At 41.7% G+C, this 14639-nt stretch overlaps 1 protein-coding gene across 3 annotated transcripts in view; it reads left to right on the top strand.

Annotated features, from left to right (window-relative positions):
• LAMP3 (lysosomal associated membrane protein 3) overlaps positions 1-14639 on the top strand; it is a 54605-nt gene that overhangs the window by 26318 nt on the left and 13648 nt on the right. The window contains exons 5-6 of one of the 3 annotated variants that reach the window (XM_010366224.2): positions 1101-1271; positions 12704-13136. In XM_010366224.2, coding sequence (XP_010364526.1) covers positions 1101-1271; positions 12704-12837 — 305 coding nt within the window. In that variant the 3' untranslated portion in view covers positions 12838-13136. Of the gene's footprint in view, positions 1-1100; positions 1272-1680; positions 2029-12703; positions 13137-14639 lie in introns of those variants that run through there. The other 2 variants (XM_030931599.1, XM_010366225.2) reach the window with 2 other exon arrangements.

The following is a 14639-nucleotide window of genomic DNA, read 5'->3' on the forward strand; positions in this document are numbered from 1 at the left end:
AGGCTGGAGTGCAGTGGCAGGATCATAGGTCACTGCAATCTTGAACTCCTGGGCTTAAATGATCCTCCCACCTCAGCCTCCCAAGTACTTGGGACCACAGGCACGTACCACCATGCCTGACCTCAATGATTAAAATGTTTAACTTCATCTGCCTTGAAGTCTCCAATTCCTTGAGCAGGGTATACCTGTCATAAGACAGGGCCAGTCCTTGGGCAGGTTTCTCTACCCAGACGGCACTCAGATGGGAAGAGATGGGCCTCTCCCTTCTCTCTGTTTCTGTGGATGGATGCAACAACTCCTCCTAATGAGTTCTTTTTCTTTTTTTTTTTTGAGATGGAGTTTCACTCTTGTTGCCCAGGCTGGAGTGCGATGGCACAATCTCGGCTCACCACAACCTTCACCTCCCGGGTTCAAGCGATTCTCCTGCCTCAGCCTCCCAAGTGGCTGGGATTACAGGCATGTGCCACCACGCCTGTCTAATTTTGTAGTCTTAGTAGAGACGGGGTTTCTCCATGTTGGTCAGGCTGGTCTTGAACTCCCGACCTTAGGTGATCCGCCCGCCTCGGCCTCCCAAAGTGCTGGGATTACAGGCAAAAGCCACTGTGCCCGACCCTTAATGAGTTCTTGACCCTGCTCGTCTAATACGTTCAGCCTGGCGATAGGCAAGTGCTCCGTTTGCTGACTGCGTGTCCCTTCACTGATTCATTAAGGGTTCTGTGACTTTCTAAGTCTCAGAAAGCAATCTTCTCTTACCTCTAAAATTTTGGAGGCACCTCTCTGTAGTCCCCAAGTACTGACTAGTTCCCACCCACTCTGTCCCCAGTGATTTAAAATAACCAAAGAACACATTCTCAAAAGTTCTCATTTCAGTGTTTGCGCATTCCAGTTTATGTGAGGTGTCTCCCTTATACCCCAAACAGAGCAGCTGAAAAAGCCTCCATACAGCACCAGGGTGTTTTTTCATGGGGAGAAGGTGGCAGAACCCCCAGAGAGCCACTTGGAAGGAAGTCTATTTAGCTGCACATGGGCAGCCCGGCCACAGCTGGAGCTCAGTGGATGCCTGTCAGGACTCTTAAGAAATCTATATGTCACCTTTTCAGAGACAATTTACCAAGGAATGAAGCATGCAGTGGTGATGTTCCAGACAGCGGTCGGGCATTCCTTCAAGTGTGTGAGTGAACAGAGCCTCCAGCTGTCAGCCCACCTGCAGCTGAAAACAACCAATGTCCAACTCCAAGCCTTTGATTTTGAAGATGACCGCTTTGGAAATGGTAAGTTAAAGATGGATCAGGTCGCAGACATACACTTTAGAGTCCCCAAGGTAGATCCAAATGGTTTTCTGTCTGCAGATGTCCAAGGAGCCAGCATGTCATGAGCTTCCTGGGACAGTATGATTCCACACAGCTCACAGGGCCAGGCTCCTCTGGCCACCTCAGAATCAGGCACCTGCACCCACCCAGTCACGGCTGTCCCACAGCAGATTACATTCTCTTAGACTCTCACACATTCTCATTCATTTAAACACTCATGCGCTCAATCAAAACAGAAAATACCACCTGCGACTTCCCTTTATGTCCTGGTGGGTGTAAATTCAGATATGTTTGGAGGACACTTTAAAGATCCTCAGTATCAGTAATATCTAAAATCGAGATTTCAGAATAGTTTCTTTCCCACCTGCAGAGGGAAAAGAGCAAAATGGAGCAATTCAAGATAGAAGGAAACTCTGTTGGACCCCCTCTTCTCAATTACAAGCTGTTGGAACCCCTCATCTCAATTACAAGCTGTCGCACCCAACAGTGTTTCCTCAGAGTTGGTTTTAGTTTCCCTCTAAATTCTGCTTTGAGTTCTGACCATCACAGGCAGAGCTTGCCTGATGACTGCCCTGGAGGAAAACACATCCCTGGACAAGGGCCAGGAGCAGACCAGGGTGACTTTCCAGAAAAGCCCTCTTCTCCCTTCCAGGAACACATTGTTACAAGGATTTCTACATATGACCAGGAGAGTCATATACCAGAAAAAGCCCTCTTCTCCCTTCCAGGAAAACAGTGTTACGAGGATTTCTATGTATGACCAGGAGGGTCATGTACTTCAATTTCTAAAACATCCCTCCCATAATAACTAAAAAATGAGATAAGACATTCCCAGTTATCAAAAATAGATTTAGCTAGAAGTTTAGCCATCTTTTAAATGTCTACAATATGAATCTGATTTTGCTTTGGGTTCCATCATGAAATGGCAGATGCGTGTAGCAGAAAACTTCTCCGCATGTACTCAGTGGGAGGCATTTGGCAGAGGAAGGACTGGGTGTTGCTTGCTTTGGGTTCCCTGGTTTCTGTAGGCTTTGTCGGAGTCCCACGGTCATATGAAAATTTGCCAGTAGGGGTTGCCCCCATTTGTCATCCACTCTCAAAACTTCTAGTGTTGGAAAACTATTTCTTTCTTTTACAATCATTATGAAGGTTTGAAAAACTTCTGTAATCGTGTGATCTTAAAAAAAGGTACATACTTGCTCTTCTTCCCCTTCAGAAGCTCTGTGAAGCAGGAAGTGATCAGGTCTGGGAAACCTCTCAGTGGCAGAGGTGGGAAATAAAACCTTTCAGCAGGACGTGCCTGGCCTCCTATTAGCAGCATTCACAGGGATGCATAGAAAAGCTCTCTTGTCTTTACATTTTTTTTTTCTTAAAACCATCATTAATTGGATAGTTTTCCAAACAACAGACTTCAGAGTTCTCCTTAACTCCTCTCCCTCCAGCAGCCTCTCATACAAATAGTCACAAAGCCCTAACAATTCCACTTCCAAAATGTTCCCCTTGTTCTCCCACTGTCACCCTGTCAACTCAACGCCATCTTCCTAGTGTTTGCACTTCAAATTTCACTAAAGATGCTCAAATGCCAAGAGGCATGTCATTCTGTAAATAGGTTTTTCTAGCAGAGAGTAAGAGAAGGGGGAAAAGAGGAGCAGGTTACCATACTATATGGTGTTTAAAAGATACATGTGCAGAGGGTTATGGGAGCCCAGAGGAAGCTGTGATTGACAGCATTGCTGATGAGAGGGTGGACTAAAGAAGTCTTGACTGATGGGCGATTTTTAAACAGGGGCTTGAAGAACCAGAGAGGAATCCAGCAAGTGTCAAAGCTGAGACTTGTAAAAGATAATGGTCATCCCAAACAGTAGACTCCTGACTCCTAAAATCCCGTCCTCCCTAAAAGCCTGGAGCCTGCAAACATTGTTTTTTGTTTATTGAGTTTTAGGGTTTTTGCTCTCCTTTCCTTTTGCTGTTTATTATGCTGTTTTAGCAGCCCCAAGCTATCTGAGCAGCCCCTTTAAGAAACACAGAGTTAGGGCCAGGCGTGTTGGCTGACTCCTGTAATCCCAGCACTTTGGGAGGTCAAGGCAGGCAGATCACTTGAGGCCAGGACTTTGAGACCAGCCTGGCCAACATAGCAGAACCCCATCTCTACTAAACATACAAAAAATTAGCCCAGCATGGTGGCACATGCCTGTAATCCCAGCTACTCGGGAGGCTGAGGGATGAGAATCACTTGAAACCAGGAGGCAGAGGTTGCAGTGAGCCGAGATTGTGTCACTGCATTCTGGCCTGGGTGACACAGTGGGACTCTGTCTCAAACTATTACTACAGTGGGACAATATAGCTCCGGGAATTACTCTAAGTTGAGAGTCAAGACATAACTCTGATCACAACCCTCTAGGCCAAACTAGCATATTTTCTCAAAGCTGGATCTGCCTGGAAGCAGCATCAGAATCCCACCGGCCCCAGCTCAGACCACTGAATTATAATTTCTTGGGCATGTGTTTGGAGATCTGCAATTTAATAAGCTCCCTAATTAATTACCAGTGCTACACATGTCAGATCCACTGTGGATCTGAGAGGATCTGAGAAGGAAAGATCCATTTCCCTCTCATTTTCACCCACTGTGGTCTGAGCCCCGGCAGCTCCATCTCTCCCTCAGTCTCCTTCTCTCCAAAGCTGAGGCAGATGTGGCAGTGCCACTTCCCAGCATTTGTGGCCAGTCTGTAACACTTGTTACTCTGACTTCAATTACAGCGGATGAATGCTTCAGTGACAGAAACAGGAGAGAAATCCCTGTGGCCATGGGCCTGAGTATCACAGGACTGCTTGTCATTTTGCTAACCGCATGTCTGGTGGCCAGAAAGAGGCCCAGTAGAGGATATGAACGCATGTAAAGCCCCACTTTCTTCAAAACGTGCAAGGTTAAGGTCTTGGGAATTCCGGCCTCATATTCAGCCTGAAGTGAAAGGATTGACCTGTCTCGTTGCCTGTTGCACCCTCCTGAGTTGATTAGGAAACCTAACTTCCCACCAAAGGGCTACCCCAGCGCTAGGAAACGGCACCTTCCCCACTTCCGCCTGTTGCCTTGGGGAGGCCATGCCAGGTGTGCTTGACACCCTCTGCCACACCTGAATATACCAGTGCTGGCTTCCGGAATTAGGGGCAATAGGCAGAGACATGAGCGGGGTGCTTGTGAGAAGGGAGGAAGCAAAAACCTGGAGGGAGAATCGTGGCGAAGACATTTGCAAATTGACTGATTTTTCTTAGACATTTTCAAGAGTCCTGATTTTCAGTTTTCAAAAACATTACTTTAAAAAAAACCAATGCATTTCAAAGTTGGTTACAAAATGATTTTAAACTCCTGGATTTTACCAGAATTTGGTTTACTTAAATTATAGATGATCTTAGTATACTATTATTTTTTAAAAAAGCATATCCTACTCTATTGTAATGTATTATCCGTTTAAAAAATTAGGAAACTGCCTATTTCACTTTTTTAATTTAAAGCACATATCAAAGATCATGGCAAAAAAGGAGGAGCTCGATAAATATTAGCTCTTCCGTTCCTTCAGCTTCATGTGTTGTCTGCCTTCTTAGCTACTTTTTTCCTGGTTTGTCGGCTTTTCTTTGATGCTGTTTTATTGATGCTGTTTTATTCTTGTAAATGTGTCCATTTGGACCATTGCAGGAGAGGAGGGAGGCAGAGCAGGGAAACAATCCGGAATGGCAAGCAGGAAGAGGTAGACCTGCCTGCAGGATCACTCACTTCCCTCTTATGCAAACATTCACCAAAAGTAGTACATTCCTGATGGCAGACGGTTGATATCTGAAGGAAAAATGCTATTAAAATATGGCTTAGGATGTTATTCATGGTTTCCTATTACATTGATTGGGGTTCAGAGAAAAGGGAGAGGAATGTTCTTAATTGATTCAGAGAAAGGGGAGAGGAATGTTCTTCATTGATTCTACTGACTGGAAGTTTTCTTGTTTTTCCAAATTCCAGAGGTGCCATTCATTATTTTTAACATGAGTTTATGAAATTTGACAACTCTAAAACTACTGCTTATTTGGGAAATGTACTGACTCCCCAGGAGGCATTTTTGCTCTCCTTGTTTTCTTAGAAGTGGGGCTGTGGGCGAGGGAACACCGCAGCTTCAAAAGAGCGCTAAGAGCCCCTGAAGACATCCAGAGTGTCAGGAAATGTCTGTTTCCCTCTTAAAACAAGAGGTGTTGATGACAATCTGATATGAGGACCCAGGAGTTCCCCCAAGTGACTCGGGCTTAACAGCAAGAGCTTGGCTTTGGAGAGCTGCGATCTCCTTCCACCTCCTCCTTTAAACTGTCTCCTGCTCCAGGCTCCCCTGTGTCCAGTGTTAAGGGCACTTGAAAGTTCTGTAGGGCAGAGGACAAGGTGTTTATTCACCGGCCACTCACCCCTCTGCAGAATGATTAATGTAAGATTTACCTTCTAGCATGTGGAAATCCCTCCCCTCGCAGATGAAACAGAAGCAGAATTTAAAATCAAGTGTAGAGGGATATGACCATTCACTTAAATGTAATTTTCCTTCCTACCTTCTTCAGTGAGTTCTTCTGGGTGATGGCCACTGCTTGGACTCCTGCTATCTATTCCCCCCACCCCAGTACCAATTATTCGTAGAATTAATTTGAATTGGCATTGTGGTAACACAAAAAGCAAAGGTTTCATTGGAATGGCCAGTAAATAAACGCTTGGATGTGTAATTTACTCACAGTCCTGCCCACTTTCCAGGTGGAGAGGAGAGGGGGCAGCGGAGATGGGCTCCTCATCTGCCTCCTCTACTAACCACACACACATCCACCCTAAGAAGCCTGTGATGAGAGGGAAAAAAATTCTGTGAACTCCTCCGTTACTAAATCTGGAGGAAAAAAAAAAGAGTGGGTTGCTTTATCTTCTTCCTTTCCTAACCTAGGATAGTGAAAATGGCTCCCAGGAAGACTGGGAAGAGTAAAGGTAGGGACTGATGGCGGTGAACTGGGGAAGCAACCCCAGGGCCGAGGATCGCTGCAGGCTGCAGCTCGTTTCCATGCCACAAAAAAGAGAATAGAATCCAAATATCTAGCCCAAAGGGAAACATCAACTGAAATCAGATGCCATGGAAAGAAAGATCGTAATTCACCTAAATGGCATCATAGGAAATGGAGTATTTGGACTGACATGCTTAAGCATAAGCAAAATGAAAACCAGCTGCATGGTCACTGTGCCAAAATACTGCAGCAAAATCAGAATAGTATGAAATTAAATTAAGAAAAGGAGTGAGGATGTATTCGTTTGCTAAGACTATCTTAGGAACATACTACAGTCTGGATGCCTTAAATAACAGAAATGTGTATTCCCACAGTTCTGGAGGCTAGAAAATCAAGGTCAAGGTGTCCACAGCATTGGTTTTTCTGAAACTTCTCTCCTTGGCTGTAGATGGCCTGTGTCTTCACGTGGTCTTCCTTCTGTACCTGTCTGTATCCATGTGTCCTCTTTGTGTAAGGATACCATTTATATTGGATAGAGGCCCACCCTATTGACCTCATTTTCACTTATTGACTTCTTGAGAGACCCTGTGTCCTAATACATGTTCTGTGCTCCTGGAAGTTAGGACTTCACCATGTAAATTTGGGGGAAGGGAGGGGAGACAATTTAGTCCATAACAGAAAGTTAGAAATGAAAATAGTAAAATACAAAGAAAACATAATTCAAGGAACAGAAAGAAATTCCTGACAATTGCTTGATGCTGAGAATCACTTAATGTGAATTCTAGATAATCAGAGTTTAAAGATAAGATGTTAAAATGAAAGAGTAGGAAAACAAGAGGAATGTCAAAGCAATACACTACATAATGTATAGAAACAGTAAGAGGCAGAATAAATAGGAAATTATATTATTTTCATAGAGAGAATGACTGAGATCATTACAGGTAATACAGATAAACCTTATGATTAAAGCATTACAGGGAAGCTACTAGATATACAAGCTACTCAGCCCATCCAACATAAGTATAATTGGTGCCTCTGACATAGAGACCTCAAAAATAGAATGACAATATATTTGAAGATTTAAGGAAATTTCCTTGAGATAAATTATTGAAGTTGGGATTAAAAGAGCATGTCCCAAAAAAGAATTGATACCAAAAGTTTAACACTGGGACATATCAGGAACAAGCTATAAAACTTCAAACATAAAGAAGTCTTTAGGCCTTTATGGAAAATAAAATAAAATCACCTGTAAACAGGGAAAGTTAAAGTTGACCTCCAATTTCTTCACAACAACATTTAAAGCCAGCAAATAATTTCTACAATGATCTAAGAAAAAAAAGTATGACCCAAAAATATCAAGTATAAAGACAATAGGCAGATATTCTTTTGTTTGTTTATTTGTTTGTTTGTTTTGAGACAGTCTTGCTCTGTCGCCAGGCAGATATTCTTAACTATGAAATAATTCAAAGGATACAGCACAAGTAAAGCCCTTCTAAAAAATATTGCTTGACAATGAAATTCACTGAGAGAGGAAATGAGTCACAATATAAACAAGGAAATAAGCAGCCTTTAGGAATAGAAAAGTCACAGTAGGCCTGGCGTAGTGGCTCATACCTGTAATCCCAACTCTTTGGGAGACTGAGGCAGGAGGATTGCTTGAGCCAAGGAGTTTAAGACCAGCCTGGGCAACATAGCAAAACCCCATCTCTACAAAAAATACAAAAATTAGCAGGGCATGGTGGTTCATGACTGTAGTCCCAAACTACTTGGAAGGCTGAGATGGGAGGATGACTTGAGCCTGGGAGGTCCAGGCTGCAGTGAGCTGCGATCGCCACTGCACTCCAGCCTGGGTGACAGAGTGAGACCCTGTCTCTAAATCAACAAATAAAATAAATGGAAAAAAAAGACTGACGCTGGTGAATAGCGGATCCATTTATATATAAAACGTACTAAACAGTTATGGGTCTGGGAATACAAACACACCTTCCCATATATGAAATGATATTTGTACATGGTTATTCATTACAACATTATTTGTAATAGCAAAAAATGAAAACAAGCCAAGGGTCCATCAGTAGGGGCCAGATTTTAAAACTGATTCATCCCACAATGGAATCCTTAAACAGCTACAAGAAGAATGAGGATGCTATGTATGTTTAAGGAAAGAGTTCCAAAATATATTATATCAAAAAAGTATAGTGCATAATAGTATATTCATTATTGTCCTATCTGCACAAAGAAACATCAGAAATATAAACAAGAACTAAGGAAAATAATTATCTAATGGAGACAGGAAGAACTAAGAAGAAGGGGCAAGGGTGGAAGTGAAACTTCTCAATGTACAGCATCTTGTATTATTTTGACTTTTTAAATCATATGAATGTGTTAAATAGCCAGAACACATTTTTTTTTTTTTTTTTTTTTTGAGACGGAGTCTCACTCTGTCGCCCAGGCTGGAGTGCAGTGGTGCAATCTCGGCTCACTGCAAACTCTGCCTCCCGGGTTCACGCCATTTTCCTGCCTCAGCCTCCCGAGTAGCTGGGACTACAGGTGCCTGCCACCACGCCTGGTTATTATTTATTTATTTATTTATTTATTTCGTATTTTTAGTAGAGACGGGGTTTCACCATGTTAGCCAGAATGGTCTCGATTTCCTGACCTCATGATCCGCCCACCTCGGCCTCCCAAAGTGCTGGGATTACAAGCGTGAGCCCGCACGCAGCCAGTCAGAAAACATTTTTAAAGATTACAGGAATGATAGTTATCAAATAGAATTGAAGTGTCATAAACCTATACAATGGATCAAGGTCAAAGATTGTTTCCTTAAGTTGAAACAGCAACCAAAACATTCTTCACACAGGGGCTTGGTGGGTGGCTGCTGGCAACATATTTTATTGTGGGCTTCTTGATGATAAAATTTAAGCTAAAAACTTCAAAAATTAATAGTTTTAAAAACATTTTTTACTTAGCAGGCAATTGAAATGCATGGTACAAAAATAAGTGATAAGGTTATTGTAAAATGAAATGGACAGAATAAATATTTGATTTAATTTTCCGTCTATGAGAATTTCACAATAAAATCAGTTTACTTTGTAAAAAAAAACAAAATGAAACAAAAAAACCTAGACAATGTTAAAAACAGTAACATAACTATTCAAAATTTGGAGTTGTCTGGGCACAGTGTCTCACGCCTGAAATTTTGGGAGGCTGAGGTTGAAGGATCCCTTGAGGCCAGGAGTTCAAGACCAGCCTGGGCAACATAGTAAGACCCCATCTCTCCAAAAAATTTAAAAAGTAGCTGAGTGGGGTGGCATTTGCCTGTACTACTAGTTACTTGAGAAGCTGAGGTAGGAGGATGGCTGACCTCAGGAGTCTGAGGCTTCAGTGAGCTATGATTATACCACTACACCCCCGCCTGGGCAACAGAGCAAGACCATGTCTCAAAAAAAAAAATTTTTTTTGGAGTTGAAGAGAGGGGAGATGCAAGGGAATCTGTTAGTGCTAGTCGTTCAAAACAGTGTCAATAGATAATGTTTAAGCTGGAAACAAGGTTTAGCAAACACAAGTCCAATTTACTTCATAACCTCTTAATGTCTTTTATAATTGTTTAATGCATACTTCAGAATCTCTTTCTACAACTTTAAAGGGGCCCCTTATGAACCAATATTTCCCATGACAAACATTGGTGTGTGATAATTCCTTCAGTTTAAGTTTTTTTCTTCTATTAAATGCAAGTAAAATTGAAATGAACAAATGTAATAAAATAGTACTTGTATGATCCTATCTTAATAAAAGTATTTCTATTTATTTTTCTAACCTATCTATCCTTGTAGTTCTAAAGAAAGATGCCTGAAATAATGTTTCTCCATGTTAGCAATGACATTTCTGGGTGGATGGCCCTGGGATAATTGGTTTTACTTTTTTGTTTGTGATTTTCTCTACTATTTTAGTTATTTATAATGAGCATAGACTATTTAAAATAGAGTGATTTTGCTTTAAGCATGCACGTGAGTTTGCACATGTACACACACACACACACATATTCACAGAGGAACCACATGCCCAAAAAGGTTTATAGTGATTGATTCAAATAGAAGAATGTGGTGACTGGACCAGTCACTACTTTTCTTTGTGTACTCTTTTGCATTTTAGAAATGTTTAAACAATGTTAAATAATTTAATCATTTAACAAAACTGTATAGACAGTAAGAGTTGCCCTCCACTTCCCTCCCAGTCCTCCTCCCAGTTTTTGGTGTATCTTTGCACACCGGACCCACAGCACACGGGTTTGGGTTCACACCATGCTTCACGGATCTTAGGGAACTTCTGTTACAGAACACTGAGACCTACCACGTTCTTTTTCATGGCCATATTATTTTCTATTGTCCGAATACTAGTTTAGTTTTTACGTATATTTAAATTGTCTCTCATAAAATGAGCAGTGCTGTAATATATCTTTGCATAGTTGTGCGAATATATCTTTGGGATAATTTCCTAGAGATGGAATTATTGGGTCAACAGTTGCGTGCTTTACCTTTTGTTTTAACTTTTTGTATTTTTTCCTACTCATTTTAATTCCTTAAAACTTGTCAAAGTTCTTTTTTTATTTAAGAAATACAGGCCAGGTATGGTGGCTGACGCCTGTAATCCCAGCACTTTGGGAAGTCAAAGACTGTGTGAGCCCAGGAGTTTGAAACCAGCCTGGGCCACATAGCAAGACCCCATCTCTAAAAAATAAAAAATTAACCCGGCATGGTGGCACACACCCCTAGTCCCAGCTACTCAGGAGGACAGGGTGGGAGGATGGCTTGAAGTCAGGAGTTCCAGGCTGCAAAAAAAGAGAAGCATATATAAGTAACAAAGTTTCACGTACTCCAAAAGGTCTTATCATGGAAAGCAACATATCTCTGTCCCCCTGCCTCCCTGCCCCAAGATACAAAATACATTTAACTAATTTTAACAATTTCTTCTGATTGGTGTCTCCATAACTCTAAAAAGTAAAAAGTTTATCATGATAGTTCCTAATTCATCCATTTTAGACTTCCTGCTATGGCATATAAAGATTTGTGGTTACACAACTATTTTTGGTTAAATCAGTAAGGTATTAAGGCATGCATTATTATAGTTTTATAAATATTGCGTGCTGTCAAGCCAAATAGTGTACTACAAGCACAGTTTCTTTCCTGTCCAAATTTTCTTTTTCCTGGAATCTCTGATTGCCACTCTGTCTTCTCTGACCTCTTCTGATCCTTTTTTTCTCGGATCTCAGGTACACTGAATTGCGTTGATGGCGATCCTTGGTTCAGGACATAATTTCAGTGTTGGTTCATACAACGACCCCACACATGTATCTTTTTAGCTATCTATGACTAAGACATGGTTCTTCATTTATTTGCCGTTTTCTCCCAGTCTCTTCATTATTCTATCAACTTTCCCCTTTTCCCGAGACCCCTCCATCTTTCCTCAGTTGAGATTTATTAGTCTCTGACTCAATCAATTACATTTAGATGAATTGAGTAAGCGCTTTCTAATGGCATAAAGAAAAAACAGTTTTGATAAGTTTGTAACCTCTCACTTTTAAGCTCTCATAAATAATTTGGTCTGTTTTCTAATATTAGCTAAAAGTAATACAATAAAACCTTAGGACTGACAAAATTGTTCTATAAAGTGGATAAAAATCACATTTCTCACGAGATCATCTGTAATCTGGTCACTGGTCACCAAATGGTATTTGTTTTCTTTTTGTTTTTTTGTTTTTGTTTTTGTTTTTTAAGATGGAGTTTGACTCTTGTTGTCCAGGCTGGAGTGCGATGGTGTGATCTCGGCTCACCACAACCTCTGCCTCCCGGGCTCAAGCGATTCTCCTGCCTCAGCCTCCCGAGTAGCTGGGATTACACATGTGTCACGTGTCCGGCTAATTTTGTATTCTTAGTAGAGATGGGATTTCTCCATGTTGGTCAGACTGGTCTCGAACTCCTGACCTCAGGTGATCTGCCCGCCTCGGCCTCCCAAAGTGCTGGGATTACAGGCGTGAGCCACCACGCCCAGTTGGTCTCTTTTTTGTAAGCATATCCCACTTAGCAGGCAGTATGCCTGGAGTGACTTCTTACTCAGATCAGGAAATGAGGATTATGATTATTGAATGTTAACTACTGAGAAAATATGGTTATTTAATCTTCTAACAGTCTTACATATTATTTGCTGACTTTATAAATTAGGAAATTGCAAAGGTAAATTACCTGTCCAAGGTCACAAAGCTAGTTAATGGTGGAGTTAAAAGTCAAGCTTTGTTTGATGCCAAAGCTCATCTTCTTTCCCCTCTAGCCTACTTTCTGGACTGCATCACCAAACCTTACCCACTGTATTGTATTTGTTTTCTCTCTTAGTGGATGAGTGCTCGTCTGACTACACAATTGTGCTTCCTGTGATTGGGGCCATCGTGGTTGGTCTCTGCCTTGTGGGTATGGGTGTCTATAAAATCCGCCTAAGGTGTCAATCATCTGGATACCAGAGAATCTAATTGTTGCCCGGGGGAAATGAAAATAATGGAATTTAGAGAATTCTTTCATCACTTCCAGGATGGATGTTGGGAAGTTCCCTTAGAGTGTGGGTCCTTCACACAATGTAAACCACCATCTTCTACTCAAACCAAGTGAGTCATGTGTGATTTAAGTTCAGGCAGCATATCAATTTCTATATACCTTTTGTTTATTTTATGAAAGATATAGTAAGCTGTTTATTTTTCTAGTTTCTTTTCGAATATTTTAACCACTCAAAGTCAACATTTGAGGTATGTTGAATTAGCATAATACATGTAAAGTAGAATAAGCCTTCAAATTATAAACCAAGGGTCAGTTGTAACTAATACTACCTGTGTTTGCATCGAAGATTTTATTTTACCCTTAATCTTAAAAGAAATGCCCTTGCTTTGTTTATCAAATGGACTTTGAGTGCTTTTACTATCTGTGTTTTATGGTTTCATGTAACATACATATTCCTGGTGTAGCACTTATCTTTCTTTTTCCACTTTACATTTTTTGTTTTTGTTTTTTGAGACGGAGTTTCACTCTTGTCACCCAGGCCGGAGTACAATGGTGCAATCTTGGCTCACGGCAACCTCTGCCTCCCAGGTTCAAGCTGCTTCAGCTTCCCGAGTAGCTGGGACTACAGACACACCCCACCACGCCTGGCTAATTTTTGTGTTTTTAGTAGAGATGGGGTTTCACCATGTTGGCCAGGCTGGTCTTGAACTCCTGACCTCAGGTGGTCCACCCACCTCAGCTCCCAAAGTGCTAGGATTATAGGCATGAGCCATCGTGCCCGGCCTTAAATTTTTTTTTTTTTTTTAAATCATCAAAAAGAACAACATATCTCAGGTTATCTAAGGTTTTTTTTTTTTTTTTTTTTTTTTTTTTTTTTTTTTTTTTTTGAGGCGGAGTCTTGCTCTGTCGCCCAGGCTGGAGTGCAGTGGCCGGATCTCAGCTCACTGCAAGCTCCGCCTCCCGGGTTCCCGCCATTCTCCTGCCTCAGCCTCCCAAGTAGCTGGGACAACAGGCGCCTGCCACCTCGCCCGGCTAGTTTTTTGTATTTTTAGTAGAGACGGGGTTTCACTGTGTTCGCCAGGATGGTCTCGATCTCCTGACCTTGTGATCCGCCCGTCTCGGCCTCCCAACGTGCTGGGATTACAGGCTTGAGCCACCGCGCCCGGCCTATCTAAGGTTTTTTAATAAAACCAACAAAAAGAACAAATCAGCTTATATTTTTTATCTTGATGACTCCTGCTCCACAATTGCTAGACTAAGAATTAGGTGGCTACAGATGATAGAACTAAATAATAAGCAAGAGACAATAATAATGGCCCTTAATTGTTAACATAAGCGCCAGACTCTAGGCTACGCACTTTACGTACATCTCATTTCATTCTCACAACTTATAGGTGAATGAGTAAACTGAGACTTAAGGGAACTAAATCACTTAAATGTCACCTGCCTGACTGATGGCAGAGCCAGAGCTTGAACTCACGTTGGTCTGACACCAAGGTCTTTGGTCTTCTCAATACACCAAGTTGCCTACAAAAACAATGACACCACACTCTGCCTGAAGGCTCACACCTGCCTGCAACCATATGCTCACCTTACCGGGAAACGGCTTTATCCAGCATCTTGAGACTTTAGGGTAGATGAAAGTAGAGCTTTGCATCTTGAGGCATTAGGGTAGATGAAAGGAGAGCTTTGCAGACAACAAAATAGCCTATCCTTAATAAATCCTCCACTCTCTTGAAGGAGACTGAGGGGCTTTGTAAAACATTAGTTTCTTATTTTT

This window comes from Rhinopithecus roxellana, chromosome 1 (genome assembly GCF_007565055.1).
Source record: "Rhinopithecus roxellana isolate Shanxi Qingling chromosome 1, ASM756505v1, whole genome shotgun sequence".
Classification (NCBI taxonomy): domain Eukaryota; kingdom Metazoa; phylum Chordata; class Mammalia; order Primates; family Cercopithecidae; genus Rhinopithecus; species Rhinopithecus roxellana.